This window comes from Scardinius erythrophthalmus (genome assembly GCF_964197995.2).
Source record: "Scardinius erythrophthalmus genome assembly, chromosome: 2".
NCBI lineage: Eukaryota > Metazoa > Chordata > Actinopteri > Cypriniformes > Leuciscidae > Scardinius > Scardinius erythrophthalmus.
The window spans coordinates 47,018,607-47,035,243 of record NC_138222.1 but is presented as its reverse complement, the minus strand read 5'-3'; the positions used below and the strand labels follow the sequence as shown (position 1 = coordinate 47,035,243).

General features: G+C 36.2%; 1 protein-coding gene across 3 annotated transcripts; it reads left to right on the top strand.

Moving 5' to 3' along the window:
• Positions 1–1,246: 1,246 nt before the first annotated feature.
• mtmr1a (myotubularin related protein 1a) lies at positions 1,247–16,604 on the top strand. Of its 3 annotated transcripts, XM_081358998.1 has the most exons (18): positions 1,361–1,652; positions 2,222–2,327; positions 4,576–4,599; positions 5,472–5,495; positions 5,819–5,884; positions 6,532–6,610; positions 6,692–6,786; positions 6,932–7,039; positions 7,331–7,432; positions 7,523–7,606; positions 7,757–7,906; positions 8,564–8,752; positions 8,984–9,169; positions 9,687–9,893; positions 10,526–10,618; positions 10,788–10,901; positions 10,995–11,171; positions 15,136–16,604. In XM_081358998.1, the coding sequence occupies exons 1-18, from the start codon at positions 1,528–1,530 to the stop codon at positions 15,301–15,303; spliced, it is 2,097 nt and encodes a 698-aa protein (XP_081215124.1). In that variant the 5' UTR covers positions 1,361–1,527; the 3' UTR covers positions 15,304–16,604. The 3 variants fall into 3 exon arrangements, with proteins under 3 accessions (XP_081215125.1, XP_081215124.1, XP_081215126.1); XM_081358999.1 differs by lacking the exon at positions 5,819–5,884 and having other exon boundaries at positions 1,247–1,652; XM_081359000.1 differs by lacking the exons at positions 4,576–4,599; positions 5,819–5,884 and having other exon boundaries at positions 1,364–1,652.
• Positions 16,605–16,637: the final 33 nt, after the last annotated feature.

Genomic DNA, 16,637 nt, shown 5'->3' with positions numbered 1-16,637 from the left:
GAGAGATAGATAGAGAGAGTGTGACAGATAGTGTGACAGATGGATAGATTATAGCTAGATGCATAATGTTTGTTTAACCATAAATTCTTAGGAAAATAAATATATACATGTAAGCACAATATGTATGTGTGTAAAGCTATACACACACACACACACACACACACACACACACACACACACACACACACACACACACACACACACACACACACACACAACGCAACCATGTAGGAAGACACATCATAGACATATTCCAGGATGACGATGTCAAGATTCATCAGGCTCAAATTGTAAAAGAATGGTTGGGAGGGAAGTCTTTGGGATGTGTTAGAAGACTTTACAGAGTGCTCGACTCTTGCGTTATCAATACAAGATCTTGACCAAAAATGTATGCACCTCTTTATGGAAATATCATCACAACATATTGCCATCAAGAGGTGCATACATTTTTGCCTATTCAAATGCACACACACACACTTGTTACTTATGTCCATTACCCTTAGGCCTACTTGCGTCAGGTTTTCCAGGTTTTTTTTAACTGGGGTTTTTGAGTTTAATAAAAAGCTATTAATTAAAACACACACACACACACACACACACACAATTTTTTTAATAATTTTTAAATAAAAACAAAGTAACCCACTAAATATTTTTAAAAACAAATTGTTTACCTACATGTGACCATTAACAACATTAACTGAGAACTGTGAACTAATTTTTATTGACATAACTTGTTAACATGAAATCTCAGGGGGTAAGTTACTTCAAATAAATATATTAGGCAAAGAGTTTCAGATGAAAAAAGTTGGAGAATTCCTGCTTTGCATGTAAATATAAAATGATGTGAATTTGTACATTGTAATGAGCCTTCCAAAGACAGGCTAATACATGGTATGACTCACTGAGTGATCATTCAAATAATGAATATGTTTGTCTGGATTTGATTAAATATGAAATGTTGAGAAAACACTTCCAAAAAAGGGAAACATTTTCTGTAAATGCAGTGATCAAATGCTGTGGCTTGTGGCTGTTCTGAATGTAGGCATATACAATGCTTTTTTAGAAAGAAATTAAAAATTGACTGCCATTGTGAGAATAACATTGATTATGTAATCAATAAAAAGTAACTGCAGTCTGATTACGAGTATTTTAAAAATGTAATATCTAATGACATGTTCATTTTTGGAATCTGATTACGTAACGTAACGTTAATCCATTCCAGATTACAAGTAATCCGTTACTACCCACCAGCACAGTGTATATGCGCCGATATGCTTGCGATCTAATTATGGGTTATGGCGGGAGGGGGTTTTCGTCATGGCTGCTTCCTTGACATAAATAAAGAGAAACGCTATTTGTCAGCGAGCGGCAGCAGCAGAGACAGAGCAGGAAGCAGAGAGACAACCACAGACTTCTGCACACGTACAGCCACATAGAGATGACTTCCTAAACAGAAATTCAGCTCTCGGACCGGAGGAAGCTTAAAGACCGTCACATCTTACTAGACGGAGCTCGGGAGGCTGGGAAATGGAGAAACAGCAGCATTCGTCGGGTTCGGACAGTCCGGTGCTGCCGCCGGTGCCGCGAAAACCTCAAATGCTCGGAGTAGGAATCCCTGCATCTCGACAAGACAGCGAGGATTCATTAGACAGGTGCATGTCGTCCTTTTATCCTCAAATGTGCAATTTTATGCGAACTTTTCGTTAAAAAAGCGATTTACGGTGTTCACGCGCGTTATACAGGCACGCCTGTTGTGATGGGCAGATTAGCCCCATTATACCTATTGTTAAAATATTGCCCTATATACTGTAGTATATTATAGTTTATTTCTGCTCAAATAATACTAGAATCAAAACAATATATTAATTCAAACTGAATGCTTTATATCCATCCGAAACAGTCTGCATCTTCCCATCATCGTTTTAAGGTTATTGCTTTTGCTACCAAGAAGTGATACATTAACTAAAAAACCTCGGAAGCAAAAAAAAAAGTAAAGCCTGGATGGAAGAAGTGCAATTTATGTTGTTTAATTATTCAGCTTTAAAAGATCAGACTGTTTCTCTGACCTCATATCACCATCTGTCATCTTTAGTCTACAGACCACAGGATGTCACCACTGCACATGGAGTCAGTAGTTTCTCATCATCACAGATAATGACAGATCACATTGACTGAAGTGCTTGTTTAAGTGTGTTATGTGTTACTTGTTTTTCTCATACAGTCCATCTGGATCTCATGTGGAATGGTGTAAACAGCTGATAGCGGCCACTATCTCCAGCCAGATCTCTGGCGGTGTCCCTCCAGAAGCCATTACCCGTGAATGCAAGGTGTGTTTTTCACTTTAGTGTGTTTAAGGAAGTTTCTCACTTTAAAGGGATAGTTCACTTAGAAATTAAATTTTGGTATGTTTTAGCTTACCTCAAGGGCATCCAAGATGTAGGTGTCTTTGTTTCCGCAGTAGTTTCAATTTTGATATTTTTAGGTCAAACCGTTCTTGTCTGTCAGTCATATAATGCAGGTCTATGGTCTCCACCTCAAAGAGCATGCACAAATTAGTCCAAATTAAACAATTCCCCATCGTAAGTACACATTGATGGCCTAAGACACAAAACGAGCGGTTTGTGTGAGAAAACGAACAGTATTTATATCGTTTTTACCTCTACACAACCACGTCCAAGTGATCTGAGGGCGCGCGCGCATCCTAGTGTGTGACGTGTGCGCGCGTTCTGGCTTAGTCTGCGCAAGCGCCGGAAAGTGTACAAGAGGTAAAAACGATATAAACACAGTTCGTTTTCTCACACAAACCGCTCGTTTCGTGTCTTAGGCCATATGACTATATTATAGTCATATTATACATATTATCATATTAGACTATATTATATGACTGACAGACAAGAACGGTTTGACCTAAAAATATCAAAATTGAAACTACTGTGGAAACAAAGACACCTACATCTTGGATGCCCTTGAGGTAAGCTAAAACATACCAAAATTTTATTTCAAAGTGAACTATCCCTTTAAATCAGACCCGTATTGTCTAGAACAGGGGTTTTCAAACTGGGTTTCCTCAGGGGGCCACAAGGAAGTGTTGGGGGAAAACAGTGTAAAAATAAATAAATAATAAGAGAGTTTCAATTCATTTTTTTTACTGTTTTTATGACAGGCGATATAATCAAATAGACGTATGTATATATACTGTAGTTGTACCACCTGACAATGGAAAGTACAAACCTACCCACACTTAAAATTAGCAGTATTTGAGAGAGCTCTACAAACCTTTTCACTCTGCCACAAGAATCAGTTGGGCTCCTCTGGATGATGCATTATCATGTTTACTGTAATTACCTTGTCAATTCATAATGAAAGAGCCACGTTTGCCACCTTGACATTTGAGAATATACAAATTGCTGAACAAAAGTTTTTCAGTTATCTCAACAGCTTTAAAACTACTGATATTTATTAAAATTTATAAAATTATATGAAAAGTTTCAAACCTAAAATGATGCCATAGTATTTAGTTTTTAATTCCTTATTATTAAGACACCATTTTAAATAGTTTTCTTAGCCTGTACATTTGTTTGGACAGTTGCACCACCTGACATATTGTTTTGTTTTGTTATTTTAAACCCCCAAAATGTATTGTATCAAACTAAATAGGTTTTATAGAATAAAATGATATACTGTATGTCATGGTTTTATCAAATTATTTTAAAAGGAAATAATGCACTCAGACACAAAAATATGCACGTCATGTCATTTATATATATATATATATATATATATATATATATATATATATATATATATAATTTTAATAAATAAAATAAATAATACAAAATAGATAAATATTAATAAGAGTTAAATAAAAATATTGAAATAAAATTATATAATAAATATATTTTTTGTTAAATGATATAGATTAGAATCTCAGCATTTACTAATACATTTTTAAGATCAAAGGTTGTATCTGTTAACAGTAGTCAATGCACTGTGAACTAACAACAAAGGTTAAACAAAGGTTAACAAATGCTGTAAGAATATTTGCGTATTGTTAGTTCATGTTAACTAATGTTAATGAATGAGACCTTATTGTAAAGTTAACAATAGTGCCAATATTTAGTATAGTAGTATAGTAACAATAGTGCTCAAGTACAAAAAACATAAACTAAATAGTTTCCAAATAATATTTTACACATAATTTATAATGATTATTTTTCACAGTATAATTGAGTCTTAAGTTATATATACATAAGTTATGTAGCTGCCTTTTAAATGTTCTTACCGTAGAGGTTTATTTTGTGTTAATAAGGAACCATGAATGGGTTTGTTTTGTGATAATGACCAGCTGACTGTACATGAGCTCACTTATTACACTGTTGCTTACTAAATAAACGTATGGATTGGAAGTGAAATTTTGAGTTGCTTTAAAATCAAAAAGATTAGATTTTATTGTCTTACTGTGTAGTAGATTCATTTTAAGATTGGAAACATGGTATTCAGAATGAATGTGGACCAGTTGTATTAAGTGTTTTGTCTCAGAGTGAGCCATTATGATATTGTGTTTTTGATTGACAGGTTGGGAAGAAGATAGATTTCAGGGTAAGGGTGATGGTAGTGGGGTGTTTGTCAGTTTGCTTTAACAGGACCACTGCTCTGCCCTGCTTTGAGTTATAAATTCGAGATTATACATAACATCGCAAATATATAACTACTGTTTTTGCACACTTGCTGTAGTTTTTGTATGTTTGCCTTATCGTGTTTTGCACACTGTCTTTTTGTACAGTTACGTGTTTGTCCTCTGTTCATAAGCCCTTGTTTATGCTTCATCCAGCTGTTAAATGAAGAAATGTCTCGGTCATATTTCACACCATATTCAAAAGAAAAAAAAACTAATAATTTGCATACAAAATGAAGCCTGTTTTTTGCTGCCTGCCATAGACAAGCTTTTGCTCTTTTCTAATGTAAATCTGTTTTTATCAAATGTAAGACTAATATGCATGCAATTAATATTGCTGCTCACAAAAAATATCCAGTTCATTGCTATTTTTAAAAAAATTTTGTAACAATGTAAAAGCCTTTACTGTCACTTTTGAATCAATTTAATGCATCATTGAATAAAAGTATTATTCTATTAAAAAAGTTAAATGCTTTTATACAGTAATGCATGTATAGCTACTTAACATTGTTCTTTACAAATTCACTTTTTTTAACACATTACTTCGATTTTTTTTTTTACATTATATATATATATATAGGTTACTCAATACATATTAATGGTCCTAAAAAATAAGCTTACATTTTTTTTTCTTGCAAAATCACATTTTTTACTTCTGATTTTGAAGTAAAATATGACATTTTCGCTAAGGTTAAGTCTAATGTGTGTTAAGTCTGCGTGCTTTTGTGCTTACATGTTCATGAAAGTGCGTGTGTTTGAAACTCATTTTTGTCTGATGTCTATGTGTGATCTCCAGGTGTCAAGGAGGACAAACCTAAGGGTAAGGCTCAAGATCAAGAGTCTGAGATCTGCACAGAAACACATCAGAACATACATTTGAATTATTTAGTTGGCATTAGCACAGATGTACTAGTGTAGCAGTGATGGCTGAGCAGCTGTATTTCTTTCTGTGTTCTGTCTCCTCAAATCACACTTCCTGTCTCTGTATGAGGATGTGACCTATCAACCCTAAAGAGCAACTATTATCTCTGCTGCATTCTTTCTCTTTCTGTTTCTCATATTCTTTATAAACTGCAGGAACTTTTAAACAAACTTTTTTCTCTTCGTCACATATTCTGTATTTCTCCTGCGGCCATTGCTCAGTCTCAGGACTCTGGTGAAGATGGCTGTCAGTTTGACAGCGACATTGAACTGCCGTCTCACACTACGGCAAGTTTCTCTTGCTTCAGCTCTACTTGCTTACCCTCACCCTCCTCCTCCTCTCTTCTGTCAAGCCCTTACTTCAGCCTAGACTTTATGGTATCAGCTATTTTAATGTGATAAAACACACTACCGTTCAAAAATTTACTAAATAAGGATGTATTAAATTGATCAAAATTCGCATTATTTGTAATCATGTAAAAATATTGACTATTTCAAGTAAATACTGTTTGTTTGAAGTTTTTCCACAAAAATATTAAGCAGTACAACCATTTTCAACTGTGATAATAAGAAATGTTTCCTGAGCACCAAATCAGCTTATTGGAACGATATCTGAAGGATCATGTGACACTAAAGACTGATGTTATTAACGGAGGTTTGCCAACACAGTTATAAATGACATTTTGAAGCATTTTAAAATAGAAAAACAGTTATTTTAAATTGTAATAATATTTCACAATATTACTCTTGAACTGTATTTTTGATCAAATAAATCCAGCCTTGGTTCGCATTAAAGTCTTTTTTTTTTTTTTAAACATTTAAAAAATCTTGCTAACCACAACCTTTTGATTGGTTATGTTTGAACCTAATATTTAGCGTGATAAAATGAGGGCTGTTTGTGTTTTGAGACGTTTTGGTGTCTTTTTACCCTGTAGCAAGTATTCATGGATGTACGAAAACAAGCGCCCATGGATGAAGTCCCACTTGTCCCTGGAGAGACAATCAAAACCACTGGTATGTCGGATCATTCATGTTGACTCTTGTTTCCTGTATCTGCTCGTGTCGGGTAACATTTGTTTTCTTCTGTCTCTGCAGTTAAAGACGTGATGTATATCTGTCCTTTTACTGGAGCTGTGACCGGCACACTCACAGTCACAGACTACAAACTCTACTTTGCCAGTCTAGAACGGGTGCGTCTCAAATGAATGGAACAGAATTTTTTTTTTACATTTTTGTCCATTTCAAGATCAATGTAGTGTCTTGATATTTTGTAATATGGCCACACAATGAAATTAAACATTCAAGTGAAGCAGATGTCTTGTCCCATTCATGCAGGACGCTCCTTTCATATTGGATGTGAACCTGGGTGCCATCAGCAGGTTGGAGTCTATCGGTGTACAGAGTCATGGGGAGAATACTAGTGGCATGGAGATCGTCTGTAAGGTCAGATGCACCACCATCCACCCAAATGCTGGTCTGTTCCATAGTAAACATCCACCCACAGTGTTTGGATTAAACACAGAGATGGTCTATAGGGGTAATTATTGTCTTAGCTGATTCATGATAGGGCTGTCGCAATAACCTCAATATTGTAATTCCGCGATACTGACAAGCCAACCGCTGAGGAATACAAGCCGCCACCGCCAAAAATAGATCTGATTTATAATTTAGTCTGATTTCAGTCTCCAAAACTGTAATTTCTCCATGCTAATGATCTGTGATCTGTCTTAATAGGATATGAGGAGTCCCAGGTTTGCTTATAAAAAGGAGGAACAGAATAATGTGGAGATTTTAGAAGCGTTGACAAAGCATGCCTTCCCCCTGACCAATGAGCTGGTACGTCATTGCTCCAATCAAAGCAGTGATTGGTTCCAGTGCTGTTGGTTCATGTCTCCACAAATCCATTTGCTCCTTTTTCTCTTCCAGTCCCTATTCGCCTTCCAATACAAAGAGCAATTTCCAGAGGATGGATGGAAGGTTTATGATCCAGTGGCAGAGTATAAAAGAATGGTGAGATTTGCACATTGCTAAAAAAGAAAAAAGAAAAAAAAAAAAAGAGTAGAGTGGTTTGACTGAAAACTTGAAGTCAGAATAATACTGCTTCATTCAGCTTTAGTGTAGTTCTTTTTTCTCAATTTTCTGTCCCCACACTGTCTGCAGGGTTTGCCCAATGAGAGCTGGATGATCAGTAAGATCAACAGTAATTATGAAGTGTGTGACACTTACCCTGCTCTGCTTGTTACCCCAACCAGTATTAAAGAGGATGAAATCAAACGAGTGGCTTCTTTCAGAATGAAACATCGTATACCGGTAAGTGAGCGTGTGTGAATAAGCACAAGAAGAAATGTTCCTTGAGCATCAAATCAACATATTAGAATGATTTCTGAAAGATCATGTGACATGGAAGACTGGAGTAATGATGCTGAAAACTCAGCTTTGCCATTACAGGAATAAATTACATTTTAAAATATAATAAAATAGAAAAAAAGTTATTTTAAACTGTAATAATATTTCAATATTAATGATTTACTGTATTTTTGATCAAATAAATGTAGCCTTGGTGAGCATAAGAGACTTCTTTTAAAAGCTCACCGGTTACCAATCTTACCGGTCACTCTGGCAGTACGTTGCATTTTTGCCCTGAGCCCTGGTTAATTTCTGATGCCAGTCGATATTAATACAGGTGAAATTTTCTCAGTAATTATTCAAGTGGTCAATAGTAACATGAAGAACAAAGAAGCTAAGTGCAAGCAGAAAAACAAACAACAGTAGAAAAAAGACCTAAATGAAGTCAACAGTGCTGGAAGTTTTTCAGATATCTTATACCTGTATCAGGTAAAAAACAGAGAGAAAAAACTGGGGAGAAAAAACACCAAAATAGAAGAAGAAGCCTAAAAACTATTTAAATTATCGACACTTGAGCATTTATAAGCATTGTGGACTTCTGTACCTCATGTCCTCTTTCAGGTCCTGTCATGGATCCACCCAGAAACCCAGGCCACGATAATGCGCTGTAGTCAGCCCATGGTGGGCCCGACAGACCGCCGGTGTAAGGAGGATGAGCATTACCTCCAGACCATCATGGATGCCAATGCACAGTCCCATAAACTCACCATATTTGATGCTCGGCAGTACACCGTGGCTGATAATCACAAGGTAAAAGTGATTTCCTTGACTGATGTTTTTTCACTTCTGTTCATCAATGTTGCAGAGGGAAGGGAAATGCAGGAAAAAGATTTTTAAGTGTCTCTGTCACACATAACGCACATGTTGTTTTCCACAAATGTAATTTGAATTATTCAGTAGCCATCTGTGCTAGTCAGGAGATGAAAATGGACGCCAGGAATCTCCTCTACCTACAGTATTTTCTGCTCTTTTATTCCTCAGGCTAAAGATGGAGGTTATGAGAATAAAAATTTCTACCCCAGCATGGAGCTGATTTTCCTGGAGATCCCAAACATTCATGTTATGAGAGAGTCTCTGCGTAAGCTGAAGGAGGTGGTCTACCCCACCATCGATGAACTTCGCTGGCATTCGGCCATAGATTCTACACACTGGCTGGAGTACATACGGGTAAACAGCATATCTGATATTTAGCAAACAAATGATGCAAGGCCTTTCTGACACAGTTTCTACACCAGATGTGACCGTTGTCGCATCTCGCCACAACAGCTAGAAAATGTCCACACTGAACACGACAAAGCGACCATTGCAAATCCATTTGTTCTTTGTGTCAGAAGAAGCACAAGCACTTGAAGTACATTAGAAATAGAACTGGGCGTCAGTCGTGCTGAACCGCATTCAGTGTAGACAGCATCACTGATTATAATGAATTCTGTTCGCTTTTGTCGTAACCGCTCGCATCTGGTGTAGACACAGTGTGAGAACTTTTCTGAGCCCTTCCATTTTTACAGAGTGGATTTAGCAGATGTATAAAGTCAGTTCTGCTCGAAGTTTATGAGTATCGCAGAAGAGTCAGAATCAGAAAGCAAGACAATTAGATGCTTTTAAAGCATTTGTCTCTCTCTCTCTCTCTCTCTCTCTCTCTCTCTCTCTCTCTCTCTCTCTCTCTCTCTCTCTCTCTCTGTAGCTTTTGCTTGCGGGTGCAGTGCGGATTGCGGATAAGGTTGAGTCGAGTAAGAGCTCTGTGGTGGTGCACTGCAGTGATGGCTGGGACCGCACAGCTCAGCTCACCTCTTTATCCATGCTGATGCTGGACTCCTACTACAGGACTCTCAGGGGCTTCCAGGTGCTGCTGGAGAAGGAATGGATCAGCTTCGGACACAAGTTTGCTGCGGTGAGGGATGCTGAGCGTGTAGTGAAATAGAACTTAATGTATGGGGGAAGAAAAAAAAATTTAGCCAATCAGATCTGTGATATGTAAACTGTCTCTGAGTGTGTAAGGATTTCTAGGCCTGATATAAAATATTGTATTTATATAATATAATGTAATTGAAAGATTTTTTTAATGTTCTTGACATAAGTCTCTTATGCTTACTCATTTATTCATTTATTCAACTCATTTACTTGATCAAAAATACAGTAAAAACAGTAATATTGTGAAATATAATTACTACTAAAAATAACTGTTTTCTGTTTTAATATTTTTTAAAATGTAATTTATTCCTGTGATGACAAAGCTTTCAGAGTTTTCATCATCATTACTCCAGTCTTGGTGTCACGTGATCCTTCAGAAATAATTGTAATATGCTGATTTGGTGTTCAATAACATTATTATTATCAATGATGAAAGCCTTGCACTGCTTAATATTTTGTGGAAACCTTGATACACTAAATAGAAAATAGAAATAAAAATATTTAGTAACAAATGTTTTTACTGGCACTTATGATCAATTTAATCTGTCCTTGCTGAATAGAAATATTGATTTCTTAAAAAAGAAAAATCTTACTCTCATCTCTATATCACAGCGTGTTGGACATGGAGATGAAAATCATGCAAACTCTGAGCGCTCGCCTCTATTTGTGCAGTTCATAGACTGTGTTTGGCAAATTATGAGACAGGTAAGCTGTACCTTTATTGCTCTCTAATCACTAGCTATTTTAATTTATAATGAAATATTATTTACAATGTTATGTGTGTGATTTATCATTGAGCCAAATTCCAATGAACTCACATGAAATGGATATTGATGTTTTTGAACTGACTGTGGCTGTCTTTATGTGTTCTCAGTTTCCCACTGCCTTTGAGTTTAATGAGCTCTTCCTCGTCACCATCCTCGATCACCTCTACAGCTGCCTATTTGGTACATTCCTTTACAACAGTGAACAGGAGCGAGTGGAAAAGGCATGTACCATTGTGCCAATCCAGGGGGAGGGTGTTTTGGTGACGTACATGTTTCATAGCTGAATTTATTTGAATTGTTTTATATTTTTTCAGGAAGTAAACAGTAAGACGGTGTCTTTGTGGTCCTACATCAATAGCCAGCCAGAGGACTTCACCAACCCCTTCTATGTGGACTATGAAAACCATGTGCTGTACCCCTTGGCCAGTCTAAGACATTTGGAGCTGTGGGCTGGATACTACGTTCGCTGGAACCCCCGCATGAGACCACAGGTGCAAAACACTTTAGCAAATATAAGGGTTACTTTGAGCTTACGTTTGTACTAAAAACGGAAAGTTTTTCCTTTGCGTTTTTCGCAGACAGAAGACAACGTTGTCAAAACAATCTCCGTTCATACAGAACCACGGAAATATTAAAAACGCTGTATTATGACAGCCAGGCCACTAGTTGGCGACGTCACTTTGTAAAGAAACACTATGCGCCTATAGACCTTATGCGCCAGAGAAACGAAGGCGCAGCCATCTTTAGAATATTGTCTTTTAACTTCCGTTTTTGCCGTCGCTCTGTATATTTCTATGGCATTGCTGTCCAGGAGTAATTAGCTTTTGAAGTGGATTTACTTAATGTAAAGTTAACGAAAGTTATCATGAGGACTGTAATGTTTAAAGCAGATGTCTTAACAAATGTCAGTCGACCGGGAAGATTTTAAAACGAGCCATTCATTCATAAATACGCAAGATCGCTGTTAAAATACAGACCGGAAGACAAAAGACAACGAGCGCAGCGTTGAAAAGGGGCGGGGCTACATAAGGTCTATAGACTGAACACGTAATAAGCATGACGTCACCGTTTTCAAAAACGTTGAATGTTAGAACAGTTATCATGTTTAGGTACAGGGCTCGCAAAATTTCTAAATAGCTGGTAGCCCTTCGGGCAGGCACTCTTCAGATTTTGGAAGCCCAAAATTAATTTTACTAGCCCAAATAAAAAGACCATTTTTAATGTAGAAAATTGGTTAGGAGTCAAAACATGAATCAAAAACTTTTTTAAAACACAAATATCAACAATTGGATATAAAATAATCAAATTAGAATCATCAATACAAATATGCATCTGGTTCTAACTGAACTGAAATTTGTGTGACCAGTATGAACATGAATCAGTCTGTGTCTGTGGCTCAGCCCCCAATGAGGGTATGATAAAAAAAAAAATAAAAAAAAAGGTAACACTTTAGTTTAGGGTCTAATGCTCACTATTAACTAGTTTCATTAACATGCAGATGACAGGGTTTTATCATCACTGAGGTCCCGAATGTGAGGTAGGCTAGTTAGATTCTCTGATCTACATATTTGCATTTTAAGATGTTTTAAAGGCCAAAAAAATTGGATAACAATAGCTTTAAAACCATGTAACACAGCTGATTATTTTTTTCTCCTCGTCAGCATCACACTCTTTTTTTCTCCTCGTCAGCATCACACTCTTTTTCTCTTTGTTTTTCTCTTGCTCTGTTTCTTCCCCTTCTAAAGCTGAGCTTTGACTGATATAGGCTTTTCATTTTTGTCTGTCAGTGAAGAAAGTAAACACAGGGTCAACTGATTTATGAATCATTTTCTCAGACGCGTTCATTTACTGAAAGCTACTAGGAAAGCTAGGTAGCCTAACTAAGTTTATTAAATTCATTCACAATATGTACACATTCATTATTGATCTTATACTTTTCTAATACTGGGCCGTAGACAGGGCTTTATAATCAAAGAGGTCCTAAATTTAAGGTTGTTAGGGGTTTCAAATTTTTTATTTCTCTGATATGTGCATTCCAAGACGTTTGAAGGCCAAAAAAAGGATAAGAAATAGCTTTAAAACCATGTCAGCGGGCAGTAGATGATACCTGCTCTCACTTCTTATCCATCACTCTTTTTTTTTTTTCTCAGTCTCCTCATCTTGCCCTGTCTCTTCTCCTCCTAAAGCTGAACTTTTTTAATTTACTGAAGGCTACAAATTGTATTATATTAATTCTCAACATGCACACATTCATTATTAATCTTGTGCCTAACATGATGAAAACGGCTTTGTTAATGTTTCTTGTCCCCTCAAAATGACAGTAAACTAATTACATTACACGAGTCACGTTACATAGGCCTATTTTCAGTTCAAAATGGCGAGATTCGACAAAAGTATATTCGTTTGCCTGATTATTTTTGTCATTCGTTTCACATTTACGACCTAAAAAAACTGTCAAATATGAAATGTTTAGTTTAGCTGCTTACATCTTATCTCGCACTTGACCGTAAACTGAAGCGTCAGTCGCTCTGCTCAAATTCGCGCTCAGCAGCTTCTGTGAATATAAAGCCAGCCTACTTTGATTTGATTGGTCATCTCAAATATTCTGACATTGACGAGCAGTGACAGACCAATGAGACTCAGATGAACACACACACACTCACACACACACATTTCTGACGTGCGCTCTGCTCGGAGCAGCTGCGGATTGAAGATGAAGACGCGCTGAATCTGATTATAACAAGACTGAAGCGAACACTATTTCAGATAGCCCGTCGGGCAGGCCGGTTATGCATTTTGGTAGCCCGACTGGAAAACACAATAGCCCCGGGACGTCGGGAAATGGTTTATTTTCAACCACACAGTATCATTATTTCTGTCTTACAGTAATCCAAATTGTCACAGAAGTACAGTACTGGGATAAAAGTTTATAGTTCGGATATAAACATGTCTATAGTAGCAATCAAAATTGGGCAAATCACCATTTGAAAGTAACATGGCGCTTCAAATAACGATTGTACCGATTACATTGTTGCACCAGTAGATGGTGAAAAGTGACTTGATTATTATTTGTCATTGAATCATTCACTCAAGAGATTCATTCAAAAAACATTGATTCATCCAGTAATGAAACAATGAAGCACCCTATTTATGAGTCATTGGATCATCAAGCATTTTAAATAGACTGCACCGATTAACATTTGTCAGAACCTCTAGTAAATGACAAGTTATTTTGTCTGTTCAGAATCATGATCTATTTTAAACAAAAAATCATAATTCTGTTTATCCAGAATCATGCAGCTCTATTGTCAGGTTTTTGTTCTGTAATATGGACCCTTATTTTGAAATTCTGTTCTGTTTCCTTTAGTTCCTGTTTCCCTGTGTTTAGTTTCGGGTTTCATTGGTTACTCATTTGTTGCAATAGTTGTCTATTAGTTTCACTTCTAGTTTACTTTCCTTTTGTTCTACCCGTTTATATAACCCTGTGTTTCAGTTGTTTTTGGTCAGTTCTCATTTATGCATTGTGTGGTTTGTGTTATTCTCCTGCATTTTCATTCAGAGTATTTCGATTATTAATAAAGCCAGTTTTGTTTTGGAATCTCCTTTGTCCTCGTGCCTGCTGACCACATCATAACACTTATTTATATAGCAAAATAATAAGAATAATAATTTTAAAAAAGGCAGTAAAATCACCACAAGGGAAATTCCTTCAACGCAACAGCCGTATTTTGCATTTTCAAACCCCTAAAATGCTGTTATCGTGTAAATGAATGGCCAAAGCTTAAGTTTTCGTTTTTTAGTTGAAAACGGTGTCATGTAAACACCCCCTAAGATTGGGTTTCTTGCCATTGTTGCCTTTGGCTTGCTTAGTTGGGGTTTAAAAGACTTAATATTCAGCAATATTATTGATTTGACTGCACTGGCACTATATGATGAGAACAAAACCTCAACTGAATTGAGCTGGATGATGACATCACAGTTTTCTGTAGAGTTGCTTTATAGCTGATTCAACTTTTTTATATACTTGACGAATTTTGCGGCATCAACACTTATTGAACTGAATTAAATCAACACTAAACTGACTTGAACTGAATAAAGACACTATTGTCTTCAGTAGAGCTGATTTACAGCAGAATTGGCTTCATTTTTGATGAAGTTTGCATCATTGACCGTTACTTTCCTGTCTTACCTGCTATGAAAACATCCTGGATTGTATAAAGCGCTATATAAATAAAGGTCATTTGACTTATTGTTCCTGAACCAAAATTTTTGGCCCTCAATTATTTATTCTGTTCCAAGTAATAGCCAAAAAACAAACTTAATATGGGCAACCGCTACATAAATCAGGCATTTAAACAATAAGTACAGTCATGTGATGCTTGTTGACTAAAAACCAACTAGAGCTTTTATAACTGACACTGAGGGAACTGAAAGGTTGTGTTGACTTGTGTTCAGGTGCCTGTACACCAGAACCTGAAGGAGTTGCTGTATCTGCGTGCAGAGCTACAGAGGAAGGTGGATGAGTTACAGAAAGAAGCATCTTCATCACGCTCAATCTCCTCTTCATCAGAGCATGCATATTCTCCCTCACATGGCGGTACACCACTACACTCCTCTGTGTAACATACATGCAATGCTCAAATTAGAGAGGATTCATTATTAACAGAATGTGTAGCAGGAATCTGTAGGTTACAGTAAACATGATAATGTGATATTTAAATCTATCTGTCATTTCTCACTGGATAATGCCTTTGGCAGGATGTATATGTGAAAATTAGCATGAACATCTAAAAGGAGGACAGTCTCCCACACAATTTAGTTTCATTTCGGTTGTGTTTTATAAAGACACAGAGAACCTTTTGATTGTGATTCAGTTTCTGGAAAAAATAGGCCAGTATTTTAACTTTTGTTTAACTTGGCTTGTAAATATACTTTTTAATAATTTATAATGAGTGTTTTTTTCTATTTTAGAAATCGATGTTTCTTTGTGACTGTACTTTTTCTGTTTTTGTTGAATAGTTTTTCTTTACTGCCTCAGCTTTGCCTGCCTTTGTGCCAATACCTCTACAACCTTTAACATCACTTTAGTTATTTAAAAAATCTCACATAACATTTATTTCCCTGCCTATGAACTCATTTTGTGTCTTGTGTTCATGTTTTAAGTTTTAATATTATTTTATTAGGTTTGACTAATTCATTTTGCGTTCTTGAATTCTGCTGTTGTGATACTGCCATTTTGGAACCACATATTGCATTGGTCTTTGTTTTCCGTTAGTATGAAAGTTTTTATGTGCACATTGTAATCTTGCACTACTATTGTACTTCCTTTACTACTGAAATGTACGTTTACAAGGTAAATAAGGACCATCTGATATTAACCCACTGTTGATTCTTTGTAATATACTAGTGTTTGGTGATATGAGTGCAAAAAAATGTTTTGTCTGCGAGTAGACCGTAGAACCATGTCCTCCAATGGTCTTTAAACAGCCCTGATCATTTGAACAGATGATGCCATATAATGTTTAAAAAGCCAATTACATGTAATATTTAAAAAGCTGAATTTATTATGTATTTTTGTATTTGTGCAGCCCTGGTTATTCTTTCTACACGTAAAAAACGGCTCCAAAAATGTGCAACCTGAATTTAAAAAAAAATAAATAACCAAAGGAATCAAAGACGAGATAAACTGTTTATTATTGGGTTTTCTTTATGCTGATCTTTTACCACCAAGTATAACCAGTGAAATACAGAGTGAATTTTTATTGAATTTGAATATTACAATGTTTAGAATAGGATTGCCAGTTGATATCTGTGTAATTTATTGTGTTTTCATCAGATTCTGTACTTGAGTAAGTAGGCACTGATGAAAACTGTGATGAAGGTCAATATTTCTGGTTCACATTAAAGCCGAGCATTACAATCTGATCAGTGGCAGTATCATGGTGCAAGAACTAAAC